The following is a 13,406-nucleotide window of genomic DNA, read 5'->3' as shown; positions in this document are numbered from 1 at the left end:
TCAAGCAACTTTGCACAGACCTTGGTCAAGGATGCCTCTTCACCCATGCACATGTGCCTACATGTACACTCCTGCCAACATGAACTGTTCCCACCAAAAGCATTATCACCTTTAAATAGAGGGGGCCAAATAAACAACCAGGCTTGAAAGGTATCTGAAGTGTATTAACAAAGAAGCACACCTAAATATAGTGACTGGAGGGAGGTGCCTCAAAGAATGTCAGAAAAATTAAACGTCACAGGTGAAATGCCAATTTCAATCATATTAGCAGCTCTCAGAAAAGTGACAAATGCACAACTGCTCCATAAACTCATCTGTAACATAACTGTACACTTCAGCAAGGAAAGAGTATATAGGAAGAAGACAAACATGTAAAGCTAAGTCTATTAATATGAAGCCATATTCCTCCAAGAAACAGGTCCCTTACTTCATATGAAGTCTGGGAAAATATCTCAAATGCAGACAGTAACATAATTTTGGTCTCATGATTCCACAGAACCATGGTTCTCCTCTTTGGACACAGCACAGGTCCAAGTGAGCTTTCAGCTGCGGGAATGACAATCCCCACAGGAGGGGGGAAATGCAGTTACCCAACATAACAATGCCTTTGAAGGAAGTGGTGTGATAGGGGTGATGGAAAATTAAGAGGACTCTTTGGTCCTCTTTCTTAAGAGCTCTAGTATCCTGCTGGGATTCAAAACCACATCAGCTTGCACATTCTGCCAACCCGTCCCTACTCAAGGCCAATCCAGCACAGGAGTCCCTTCTTTCCTACACTTGGGCCCCAGTGGTTGGGAAATGCTGCTGAACTCCGTTTAAAGGATGCTGCCTTCCAGTGGTGGGTGAATGATCCCTTTGCAGTCTGCAGACTCACTTGTTAAAAGTCCTTTGGGATGAAAGGCACCATGTAATTGCAAGTTGTAAAGGCGCATCCGATTCCCACCACCACCCTGTGTGGAAAGGAATAAATCCCCAGAATAGTTTTGGCAAGGACAGATGCCTGCCTCGGATGCTGCCTGTTTGTGAGACAGCTGCCCTGCCCAGGAGTGGGCAGAGCCAGAGGTGGCACCAATATGCAGGCAGGGCACAGAAAGAGTAAAGGCTATCAGACTCCACTGAGGAACATTTACAAGTACACTGATTTCACTCCACTTTGACCTTCTTCCTCTCATCCCTGCTAAGTGTTAGAAAATAAACTTCACTCTTCAACTTTGATGTGTGAAGCCATCAGCTGTGAGCAAGGGAAGGGACCCACATACCTGCTCCTAGTTACGTCTGTCATTTCAAACGTGATTCTAACCAGACCACTTCCCAACACTCTGCCTCAGTTTCTCCAATGCATAATACATACCTGTCCTGGTTTCTGCTGGAATCAAGTTGATTTTCTGCTTAGTAGCTGGTGTATCCTGTGGCTTAGATTAGGATGAGAATAATGGTGACAGCAATAACTAAAACTATCAGTCCGTTAAGAAGTGTTTATACTGAGTTAAGGACTCCTCAGCTTCTCATGCCCTGACAGCAAGAAGGTTTGGAAGGGCATGAGAAGCCGGAAGGAGACAGCCAGGACATCTGACCCAAACTGGACAAAGGACTTTTCTATACCATATGATGGCATAAACTGGTGTTTTGCCTTCCCAAGTAACCATGATGCAGTCCTGCTTTCCTGGAGGTGGCTGAACACCTGCCTGCCCATGGGAAGCAGTGAATAAATTCCTTGTTTTGCTTTAATTGTATGCACAGGTTCTGCTTTCTCTAACAAATCGTCTTTATCTCACCCCACAAGCCATCTCACATCTACTCTCCCAATTCTCTCCCCCATCCCACGGGGTTAGCAACTTCACTGTGGGGTTAAGCCACAACAGTATGCCAACAGCCAGGCAGCTGGGATGAATTAATTAACTTCTAGGTGTTTCAACCTTCTGATGAGAGGTGATTTCTTTTCAATTACAGTCTTGCTTCAGGCAGTTTTCAAGAAATAGTCGCTGGCAAACAGGACCAGCTCCTCCAGTGGAGCAACAATTCACATTTAACTGCTTATTCATTAACTCTGATAGGGTCTCTAACAATTTATTCCAGTCACAGATCTGGAGCAGCTCAAGGAGGAACCTTTCACAGGCAAACTCCTCTCCTCCTGGAAGTCTGTTCTCCAGTCTCAAGTTCATATAAAATTTTATTTCAAAGAATAGTTAAAAAATAGACCATGCCAGAGCTTCATTTTATGACTGCTCTTTTCCTTTCTCTTCCAAGAAAAGGTCATCTCCAAATGTTGTTCTGACAAGGAACCCAAAACTTTGCAGTGAGCACTGTTTTATGTTTTTTGTCACCCTCCCCTAAAATAGTGAAAGACCTGTCTGCCATCACCAGCATAAGGCTGCTAACACCTATTTCTTTCCATGCCACCACATTGCAAAGCGCAGTTCAACGGTTTACAAACACATCACTGTTCCTCTTAGAAAGGGTAAAAAAAATTATAAAAATCAAACATTTGCAAATGTGTGTGCAGAGTTGTCAGGTGGCAACTACCAGACTCACAGAGGTGCCACCAGACAGACAGCACTGAACCTTTTTGGAAGGTACTTCAAAGGGCCTAGCAGATGCTTGTTGGTCATTTGCCCAAAAGCAGAAATAGCCAATTTCAGCTCTGGGTCCTTGCTGGCACCAGCATAAGCCTTTCTTCTTCTCTCTCACACATCTTTAGATATGTCTTTGACAAAGCTGATTGCAAGCTTTGATTCTGCCTGCCTGACAACCTGAAGGAAAGAGGCTGCACAAATAAAAGGGACAGATGGGTCATTCAGAGGGGCAGTCTGTCATTGCTCTCTGGCCAAGCTGGGGAACTCCAGGGTCTCAATAAAGATCATGCTCTGAAGGCAAAACAAATCTCTTACAAAAACAGGCGAATGAACCCGTATTTCCCTACTATTGAGCTGTGTCTTGCAACCACATTTTTTCCTTCTGGTAAGAAATTGCCTGTGCTTCCTGCATACCTGCAGCAGTTCCTGCAAACACTACAGGGTTTGCATGTGCCTGAGCAGGAGAAGAGGGAGGCACAAGAGTAGCTCCCAACAAACAGACACAGGCAAGGCACAATCTAGCGGTAAATCTTCAAATGCATCTGAGTTGAGTCCTTAGTTTTGGTCTGTACACAAGTGACACTACCTCACCCTCTCCTTCCTCTCCACCCTCCCTGTTCCAGCCCTTGCTGTGTAGCAGGAACACCCTCCTCTCAGAGACATCACACCAGCTGCCTCACAGTCCTCCCTTGGGGCCAGGAACCCCAGGTACCATGCTGCTTCCCACAGAGCCCGCACGTGGTGCGCACTTGGGCGTGTGCAGCTTCCAGTCTGCATGAGGCCAGGGCGAGCAGATTCCCTCTGGCCAGGCAGGCTGGCACAGAGCAGCACGCTGCTTTTGACTTGAAGGGTACACAAATTAAACCTGCAAAGTGAGGATTAATTAGCCTGGCATGAGCAGGCTGCGAACACATGCTGACATGGTGTGCTTGCCTCTGGACAAACCACCCCAGCTGTGGAAGCCAAGCGCAAGAAGTGGGTGCATTATGGGAGAGGTGTGTGGGAAAAGAGGATCACAGCTCTAGGGAGTGGGAGAGGCAACGGGTGCCAGGTTCCCACAGCCACGCGAACAAAAAGGGTGCAGGAGCAGCTGCAGTGGGCCTGGATGCAGTGAGCAGATGTGCCTGATCAGCCACCTTGGACTTGAAGCTCTGACAGAAAAGAGTGGCTCTCTGTGACCCTGTGCCATCCCCTACATCTTTCTCTCTCTGCTCCATCACCCAGATGTCATTAAATGAGTGTCATTAAGTGACTCTCTGTGAAACATGTCTTGCCACTTTGCATTCCCTAGAACACACAGTGACACTAGCCGTAGCCACCACTGACACACAAGGCTCTCTCCCAGAAGCAATTGGGCTGCAGCTTGTTTCTACCACTCCCCACCCTCCCCTATTCTTAAACCAGACCCACAACCCACATCAGGCCACAGAGCAGGAACAGTGCTGAAAATAGGAAGTCAGCCTCCTCACTCACCAGCCACTTGCTACTTTCATGGTGCTGTGTGGATTACAGAGCTCTTGGTTATTCCACGAAGTCTATTCTGTGGGCACTTACATGATTCAACAGGTGCAAGTGCATACATGGCAGGAATTTATGAAAAGCAGGAAGCAATAAAAGTTCTTATCCTTAAGGAAAGAGAAGACAGACATGACAGTCCCACTTCTACCTGCTATGGGCAGGCTGAAGGCTGGTTAGCCTTTGCCATGAAATCCAGTAAAAGCCAGATATTTGGAGTAGTTTTTAACAAACAGAGGCATTCTTCCCTTGGCTACACCGAACCCTTCCCCACACTAAGGAAACTCTAGACAAAATCTTTTGTCAGGAATTATTCAGAACAAGGGCTAGGGTTCTCCAGGACCAACTATCATCTTCAGGAGGCAGTTCAGCGGCTGGGCTGGGAGAAGCCTAGGACACCCAAAGGGATATTCATGCTCCCACACAGCAGAGGGGCTTCTCCATTTTCCTCAGCACAGGCATGCCCATCAACTGGAGACAAGACACCACTGGGGACACTGGAAGGCCAAAATCTCCATGAGGGGCTTCTGACCATAAAGTAATCCAAGGCTGTGACTGGCCAGGGAGACCATTGTTGATTCCAGGATCAGGGTCAGCTTTAGGCACTTAGTCACATACTAGACACAACCAGGAAGGTTTGGGAAACTGTTAGCAAGCTGCAGTTTGGAATTTCTGCTGCCTGAGCTGTTTATACTCATGATATGGTATGAATAAGGACATAGCTCTAGAACCATGGCACAAAGTTCTCCTCATCCTATCTCTCTTCAGGTGAGTCACACTTTCTGCTGGTTTCTCAGTGTAACTCACTCTGAAATGGCAATAATGGTATTTATCTGCATTTTTATAGGCATCCAATGCTAAATGGTTGCACAGCTCCTTGGGAGCCTATGATGGAAGGGGCAACATCTGTGTTTATATATATATATATATATATATATATATGCATACACACACTGAACCCTCTGATTTTTTTAGAAATCTTTACTTTGTGCTGCACAGCCAGAACCAGAGGCTTGCACCAATACTACTCTGTCACCTGGTATGCCTTGCACTTGTGAATAGCTCAGGCATCTGCCCAGAAGGCTCTGGCCAGCATATCTCCTGCTCAGCTCCAAGCTGAAAAGGTCCCTTGTCCTAGCAGAAGAAAAGCCAGCATGTTTCTGCAGTGGCCTTTTAGGATGCAGAGTAAGAGATAAGAGACAGGGAAGTCATTCGAGGGATCTGGCCCCTGTCCAAGCAGAGGGCGTTCTCAACATTGATAAGATCAAGGCAAGAGCACAAGAGGTTTATGTTCCAATTTAAAATTCTTATTTTTACATAGCAGAAAACATCTCTCTGATCAGCCAGGTTATCAGATTGGCCTTGAAATCTTTCCTTCCTTTCTGCCAGCCCCAACAAGATCCTTGAGACATAACTTGTAAGCCCCTGGGTATCTTCTACCCACCTACTCTGTTAAGATAAGCTCAGCTCCACTAATCCCATTCAGACACTGCATGTAGAAGTTTGTCAAGGAAGAAGAAAAACAGGAATAAATGACAGACTTTTAACCCTCATCCCAAGATGGCCGGGAGAATTGAAGACAGCTGGTATTGTGGATACACTGGAAGACAGGTCTCTGCCTTTAGAGCTGGCCAAGCCTGGTTACACCCCACGAGCACATGGTCACACAGTCATCCTCCTTCCAGCGCCGAGGAAGCGTCTCCATCGCAAACACACCCCGCCACGCAAACGCCCTCTGGATGCTAAAATACCCACGAGGTGTGTGTGCCCCTCCCCCAGTGCCCTGCTGCCAGCCACAGACATGACACTGGCTGACACTGTGGGGCACCAGGGGCCAGGTCTGCACACTCACACTGCCCAGCTCATGTGCAACACCCACACGGGCCAACACCTCCCCTTGAGCTTGCAGTGGCATGAGCTTTGCTACATTTACCTCTTATGTACAAATCCATAGTTCATGTACATGCTGTCACTTCTAATTTATCTCTACTCACCTGCCCACAGGGGATGATTGTTCCATTATCCTTTACTGGGTGGGATCAGAAGCAAGATTTTTTTTCTTTTTTTAATATTATTTGCTCTTCACTGTAGGCTGCCACCTCTCACAGCTGCTTTTCATAACATTTCAAACTGAGCTGCTGCACGTTAGAAAAGGTTATCAATCTCTCTTCCATAATCAGTCTAGGTTCTTAGACTATCGCTATCCCATCATCCCACTTAAGAACTGCTGAGTGAGTGGAAAGGCTGTAGCTGATCACCACCAGAGCTGGCCTTTGGGAAACTTAAGTACAGGAAACAACAGCAAGGTGACACCTTAGTGTAAAACAGCAGCAAAACCCAGCCCAGGTCACCTGCTTAAGAAAGACTCCCAAGGACCACAAACATTTCGAAAGGCTGTAGCTGTGTTTCCATGCCAGAGGGCAAAGACATTGCCCCTCTGCCTCACCTTCCCACGGGAGACTCTTCTGGCAGAAGACAGAGGAAGGAATAGCCATAATGATGCATGAGAAAACAACACCCTGCACCCTGACACACCAGCAAAGCCCCAAGATGTCAAAGCAACCAAAGTATCAGCCAGGAGGAGGGTTTTTTTAAAAGCAGGTATTACATGAGACACTGATTTCTACAAGAACAGGATGAAAATGCTTCACTGATGATATTAGAAGGTCACTGTCATTATTGTCCTCAACAAGATGGAATAAGCATGATCCTTTCTCCTACAAGTTGTTTAGCAGCAGGAAAACGGAAGGGAGAAAGCAAGAATCCTTGCTTCAAATCCCTGGCAAAAGCCCCTAGACATCCTCCCTGCTCCTCAGATCAGTTCACTCACTGCATCTTCATCCAGCTGTACACTGTCTGGATATCTGTGACCATCTCAGTTCAGAAAGAGCCTGAGCTGAAACGGGAACACTTGTGCATCAGTGCTATTGTGACACAAGCAAAGTGGTTCACATGGTGATGTTTCCTGTTCAGACACACAGACAGCTGCCTGGTTCCTCCTGCTCATCAACCTATCACTGTGAGATCTGCCTTCATTTCTTCTACCCTGATCACAATGGACAGGTTCCAACAATGAACCTGTGCCACCAGACCCTCAGCAACACAGAGCCAAGCCTCCCACCTTGCCTCCTGCTATTTTCTATCACTCTTAGCAAAAGGCTACGTTCAGTAGGGCCTCAGAATAGCCCTTCCAATAGAACTTAGGTCCCTAGTGTGCTCTGACTCCATTACTGAATGTTGGACAAGACCCAGAAATCACAGAAGGGTTGAGGTTGGCAGGCAGCTCTAGAGATAGCTGAGTTCAAACACTCTCCTCCAAGAAGGGTCACAGCAGGAGCCTGTTGCCCAGGACTGCATCCTGGCACACCATAATTCTTTCCATAGACAGAGATTCCACAATTTCTCTGGGCAACCTGAATATCTTACATTTCAACTTTTGCCCATTACCTCTTGTTCTGCTGCTGGGCAACACTGAGAAGGAATACCATGCCAGGCATGTCCTGCTGGCTGGATTGAGGTTTCCCTTTATATGATGAGAGCATGGCACTGTCTTTCAGAAGTATTGACCTCTCTCAGCTGTTTCCAGAGCTAAGGCTCTTCAACAGAGAGTTCTGCCAGGGACCTGCTGCTTCCTTTCTCAGCTTGGTACACAAAAGTGGGCATTCAAAATCACTTAAAAAACGGAGGCAAAAATGCACATTTACTTAACAGCTCTGCCACCACAGCAGACCAGCAAGAGGCTGTGAAGTACCACATGCTATTATGGAAGCCACAAGTGCCTCAGGTGGAGAGGCACTGTCCCAGCTTGGCAAGGCTGGCCAGAGAAGAGCGGATTTTGTGCCATCTGTCAGAAAAGCGTGCTCTCAGTTTCAGCTGTTTACTTTACTGCAAGCTGACATGGGCTTAAGGAGCAAAGGGATAATTCTCCTTTCAGATTCTCCAGGGGCACAATAGTAAGCCACAATAATGAGCTTAAAGTGTCAGGAAACCATCTCACTGAGGCATCACTGAAACCCAGGGGACTAGAGAACCATCATCAAGCACCACTGGAAATAGGTGGTGTCCAGGGACAGATACCCAGAAAAAACCCAGTGAAAGAGAATGGGACAGGCAGGAGGGAAGGTGATAAACAAGATGTGCTAAAACATTGCAGCAGGATTAGACAGCTGGCAGGTCTGGAAGACAGGCACAGTCTGCCGAGAGTTCATGAAGCACAGTCTGGGGAGAGCTTGTGGGGCACAGAAGGACACAAATATTGAAAACAATCCAGGCAGAAGCACATGAAAGCACATAAGAGATCAGGATTCATTGTGCAATCAGAAGTACTGGCTCACTGTGGGGCTGCAGGAAGACAGGACTGAAGAGCCCTGACAGAAGGCATTTGAGAAGTCAGAAAAATACCACCCCCAGCTCCGCACAAGGCTCTAGCCAGCTCTACCTGCTCCTCCTCCTCCTCCCAGATACCAAATTCATTTCCAGAGCAGTGATGGGCAAGGACATCCAACAGCATGCTTATCAACTGCAGCACTTCTAGGTACACAAAGGCATTGTTCCTACTGCCTGTGGGCAAGGTAAAAGCCTTGAAAGGATCCTGGTCTGTCATTCATCCCTCTTGGAAGGCTATAAAAAACACAGCAGTGAAAACAGCAGCTTCATCATGGATGATATTTGTTTTCTTCCCCCAATCTGTTTTTGTATCACAAACATGGAGGATCACGTGGACTGAGGTACACCTGCCTTGGTGACAACGTGCAAGGTCACAAACAGAATACTAGAATGTTTTGGGTTGGAAGGGATCTTCAAGATCATCTAGTTTGAACATCCCTGCCATCACAAGGACACCTTCTACTAGACCAAGGGACTCAGAACCCATCCAACCTGACCACAATTCTTCTTCCAGGGATAGGGCAGCCACAACTTCTTTGGGCAACCTGTTCCAGCTCATCCATCACCCTCACTGTGAAGAATTTCTTCACAAAATTAATCTAAATCTACTGTCCTTCAGCTTAAAGCCATTCTCTCCTGTTCTATAACTACACACCCCTGTGGAAAGTCCCTCTCCAGCTCCCTCACAGCCCCCTTTAGGTACTGGAAGGTGATACAAGCAGCCTTTTCCTCTCCAGGCAGAGCAACCACTGCTTTCTCAGCCTGTCTTTGTGGGTAAGGTGCTCCAGTCCTCTTGACAACTTCATGGCCCTCCTCTGGACTTGCTCCAACAGTTACATGTATTTCTTCAGTCAGGGACCCCAGAGGTTGATGCAGCACTCCAGGGGGGACTCACCAGAGCAGAGCAGAGGTGAGAATCACCTCCCTCAACCTACTTGTCACATTTCTCTTTGATTCAGCCCAGGATACATACAGCACTGACCAAAAGAAAGACAAAGTACCCACAAAGGAAGCAGGGATTGGCTTCCAGGAATCCAGGAATGTGCTGCTAAAGAAAAAACTCTGAGATGCAGGCAACAAAATCTACAAAGACAAGACTTGAGCACACCTGATAGGGGATGCAGGCTGTCAAGCATGGAGAGGCTCAGGACACTGCAGCTTCATCTCAGCTAAAAATTCATCCAAGTAATGCAGCTCTACCTGTCATCACGCAGTCCCATATCCCATCTGGTTCTGCAAACACCAGTGCATTATGCAGGCACAGTCCCTTTTCCCCAGCTACCTACCAGGCCTCTCACCCCTACCAAACACCACTTGGCCAAGAAGGATCCAAATGACACCCAACCAGCTGTGTGAGTTCATAGCAAGGGATGTAGACTTTTACACCAAGGAAGCTTTGAAACCACAGTCTCCAAAATGGAAAAGACAATGTATTATTAGCCTTGTCAGCACCTAACCTAAATTGCAACTACATTCTATACTCCACACTAGCAACATTTGTTATGCATCTGATCAAGCTACAGGAAATCTCCAGAAATCATCTTCTGGACACAGACGTTCAGTGAGAATCACCACATTAGGTGTATGTGGAAAGATGAAGGAACTGCACCAGAAAAGGGCAACTTACACGAATTTTAATTACTCTAGTCTTCACTCCACAATTCCTCTTGAGCAGCATCTTCTGAAAGAGAAGTAGAATCCAGGGATTAGTAGAAATAGCATGGATGAGCAGGAAGAGGGATATTGTAAGGAGTCCCTTCTAATCAACATTTCATTGAAACAAGACGGATGGATGGTTAAGTGTGATATGAAAGATAAAGAATTACCAAAGTTGGCCAGCAAGCAATCAACCTAATTTGAGACTGTCTCACACAGCCTGCAGAGTCCTCTGGCAGTGGCTGATACCCTGGGTTTTGAAAGAACATACAAGAAATTTCAAGGAAAGAGATAGAACAACTGCCTGAAAGGAAGTTTATTCCTAATTTCCATAAATTAGTGGTTAGACTTTGCCCTGAAGCAAGTGAATTTTCCAAAGGAAAAACTGTCTAATTTCATGTAAATGTGGATGTTCCCATTATTTAATAGATGTTTTCATTATGCTTATTTATTTAGAATTAAAAGAAAATATCAAGGTAAAAGCACCTGCCTGCATTTCTAAATGTCTGCCATATATTGCAAGAGTCATTAAGGTTGTCATAACATGAATCACACAACTTAGCAAACAGTATATACTTGAACCAGCAATTACTCTGCAAAATTACAGAAATAAATGAGTGAGTTGAGGTTATATCCCAGGTTTGAGACAATGTTTTGAAAGCTGGCAAGTGAATAAAATCATTCTTTCCCCTCAGAAAACTGTCACAAAATAACTCCCAAGTGGAAAAACAAGGCTTCAAGAGAACAGTTATTTCATTAAAAAAAATACTTCATCTACATTTTTCATACTTAAAAACCTGGTGAGGGAGGCATGTCAGGAAGAACCTTCTCCACCAGGTTTTGGAAGAAATAGAAGATTTTCCTAGGTTCTGTTTTTAACACTTCTCTAGTTGGAAAGCTGTGTGAAATATGGGAAAACACTCACATGTGTTTACAAAGCAACTGAAGTGTTTTTCAGATGAAATTCTTAAAGGCAGTAGAAAGACATCCCACCATTGACCAATAAGAGTGGTAAATAGTGAGACTTTTTTCTCTCTTTGTTTGTAATCCTTCTGCTTTCTCTAGCACAAAGCAAGACAAAAGCAACACAGTGCAGGGAGGCTTGGAAACTCAAAAAGCTTAAAAAATCCAAAACACACAAACAACTTCCAAAACAGTTTGGAAAAAAAAGCAACACCCCAAAATTGAAGTCAGTGCTTAGGTGAAAGTATTTATTACTTTTCCAGTAGAAAGTATTGCTGGGAGGTGGGAAAAAGTCCCATTCCTCCACCGCCCTCTGCCACTCTACATCCAACAAGCACGTCTTTGCAGTCCCAGTCCACATTACTGCCCAAAACTTGGAGAGGGAGTTGGAGATCCACCCAGCATGTCTACACACATCAGCCTCTTTGATCTAAAATCCAGTCACATCCCACTTTGAAACTCACATGAACAGTTTGGGACTCAAGGACAGTGCATTTCACTATCCAAGCATGCATGGGGAAGAGGGAGGTGCTGCAAGGATTTTGAGCTTTTTCTGTTAATCCTTTAGCAGGTGGATCCTATTGCTGTCTCCATTATTCAAAGGACTCAACAGTAGCCATGCCTGACTGCTCTGGTCCCAGGTCTGACAGCACAGCTCCAAGGTTTCTAACCCAAAAGGATCCAACAGGTTTTTGCACAAACCAGGCAGGAAATAAAGGGAACTGCTAAACTGAACTAGCCCAGCCCATGGCAGTCCAACTAAACAAGTAATCTTGGGAATTCCTATAAAATATTGCAGGACTCAGCTCCCAGCCAGGCTGCAGGGCAGCTGTGGTAAGGCTGGTATTTACTGTGAGGTCACTGACAAAACCTAGGGTGCAAGGAAGGGCAAAGTGAGGAGCTGTGAGGTCTTGCGAAGTTTTGGTCTCTCCTTTTCTTCCAGCTGCTGTGAAGTGTTGGCCGGTGGGATGAGGAATGGTAGGGTAAATAGCTCAAGCCACAAGCCCACTGGTGGGATAAAATGTGCAAGACAAAGTCGGGTTGAGCAATGAAAGTGAGACTCAAGAGTCGAGATTCTGAGCACCATCCTTTAGGGGAAAAATGCTGATAGAGCAGAACATACCCTGCTGCATTCCATATGACTACAAGCTTTTTGACTTTGGGTGAGACCTTCAGCTTCCCCAGGCTACTGTAAAGCTGAGCTTTACAGTAGTACCTGGCTGAAGCCCCAGGATGAAGTGAGGCTGTGATACAAAATTCTTATTGCCTCAGCAGCAGCACCACTGAATCCTCAGCTGAAAGGGGAAAAACTGAGCTCTGTTGGCCAAGGAGCAAGTGCAACACCTTCCATTACAGTCCAGTGGGATGAAATGCCTAGCATGGTCACACCCACAGGCCCCCCAGTGACTTCATCAGCGTACAACAAAAGACATTATTTCCCAACTCAAATCAGCAGAGGCAGCAAGATACTTTCCTATGCTGGTCTTGTATTAAAACATATAGGAAGGACCAACAGAGACAGGAATTACAAGATGACACCAAGGAGTGAATGAAAAGTTTGAAGCCTTTAGGTAGATGGACAACAAGCCAGACTCTTCCAAGAGAAACTCAAGTGCTCAGCTGTATCCCAAATCCCACTCTTCTGTTAGAAAATAGAAGTGTTCTTTCAGTGATGCTGTTGTGATAAGCTTTAATTATATGAGAATCTTACCACTAGTTACTCTACTGTTACAGTTGGCAAAGGTTTCATTGTGCAGCAAGAGCAAGATATCCTACATAACAATTTCTGTTCCTTTGGGTTTCCTCTTTGTTCCTGGCATTCCTCTTGATGGACTTAGTAGAAAAATAAAAAGATGACATCCCCTCATCCACAGGCTGTTAAACTGGAGCATAAACTTCAGCATATGGAGCTCCCTGGAACTGTTAGGTTCTCTTCTTTCCACTTAGACTGAAAGCAGAGCAAGACCACTTGTGCTGCACTCTTACAGCTTCCAGATCCCACATCATAGTAAGATCTGAAACAGGGAGAGGGAGAGAGAAGGAGAGCAAGCCAGCCACATAATCCTGCAGCTGAGAATGAATAGATGGAAGGCAAGTTATCAAATGTTATTCTATTTAATCAAATTGCTTCCACCTCACTTGCAGCCACACGTTTTCTGCACCCAGCACAGGAGAGGCATGCGTTACAAAAAGTAAGTCAAGCCATCTTTGAATGGTTTTCCATCCGTCAGTCTTCCCTTTTCTTGCCAAAGCTGAGTGCAGACTTTCGGACAGGGAAGCTGAAATGCAGTGCTGCCTAGCAACAGCCAGGGA

The 13,406-nt window shown here is 45.8% G+C and overlaps 1 protein-coding gene across 3 annotated transcripts in view; it reads right to left on the bottom strand.

Moving 5' to 3' along the window:
- Positions 1–13,406, bottom strand: part of LOC134547184 (uncharacterized) — a 60,285-nt gene that overhangs the window by 6,773 nt on the left and 40,106 nt on the right. Inside the window, exon 4 of one of the 3 annotated variants that reach the window (XM_063390843.1) lies at positions 10,102–10,155. The exons of 1 other annotated variant lie outside the window; for it this stretch is intronic. In XM_063390843.1, coding sequence (XP_063246913.1) covers positions 10,102–10,155 — 54 coding nt within the window. The remainder of the gene's footprint in view (positions 1–10,101; positions 10,156–13,406) is intronic. One more of the 3 variants, XM_063390844.1, reaches the window with a different exon arrangement.

Source organism: Prinia subflava, chromosome 2 (assembly GCF_021018805.1).
Source record: "Prinia subflava isolate CZ2003 ecotype Zambia chromosome 2, Cam_Psub_1.2, whole genome shotgun sequence".
NCBI classification, from domain to species: Eukaryota; Metazoa; Chordata; class Aves; order Passeriformes; family Cisticolidae; genus Prinia; species Prinia subflava.
This window is presented reverse-complemented; position numbering and strand designations above follow the sequence as displayed.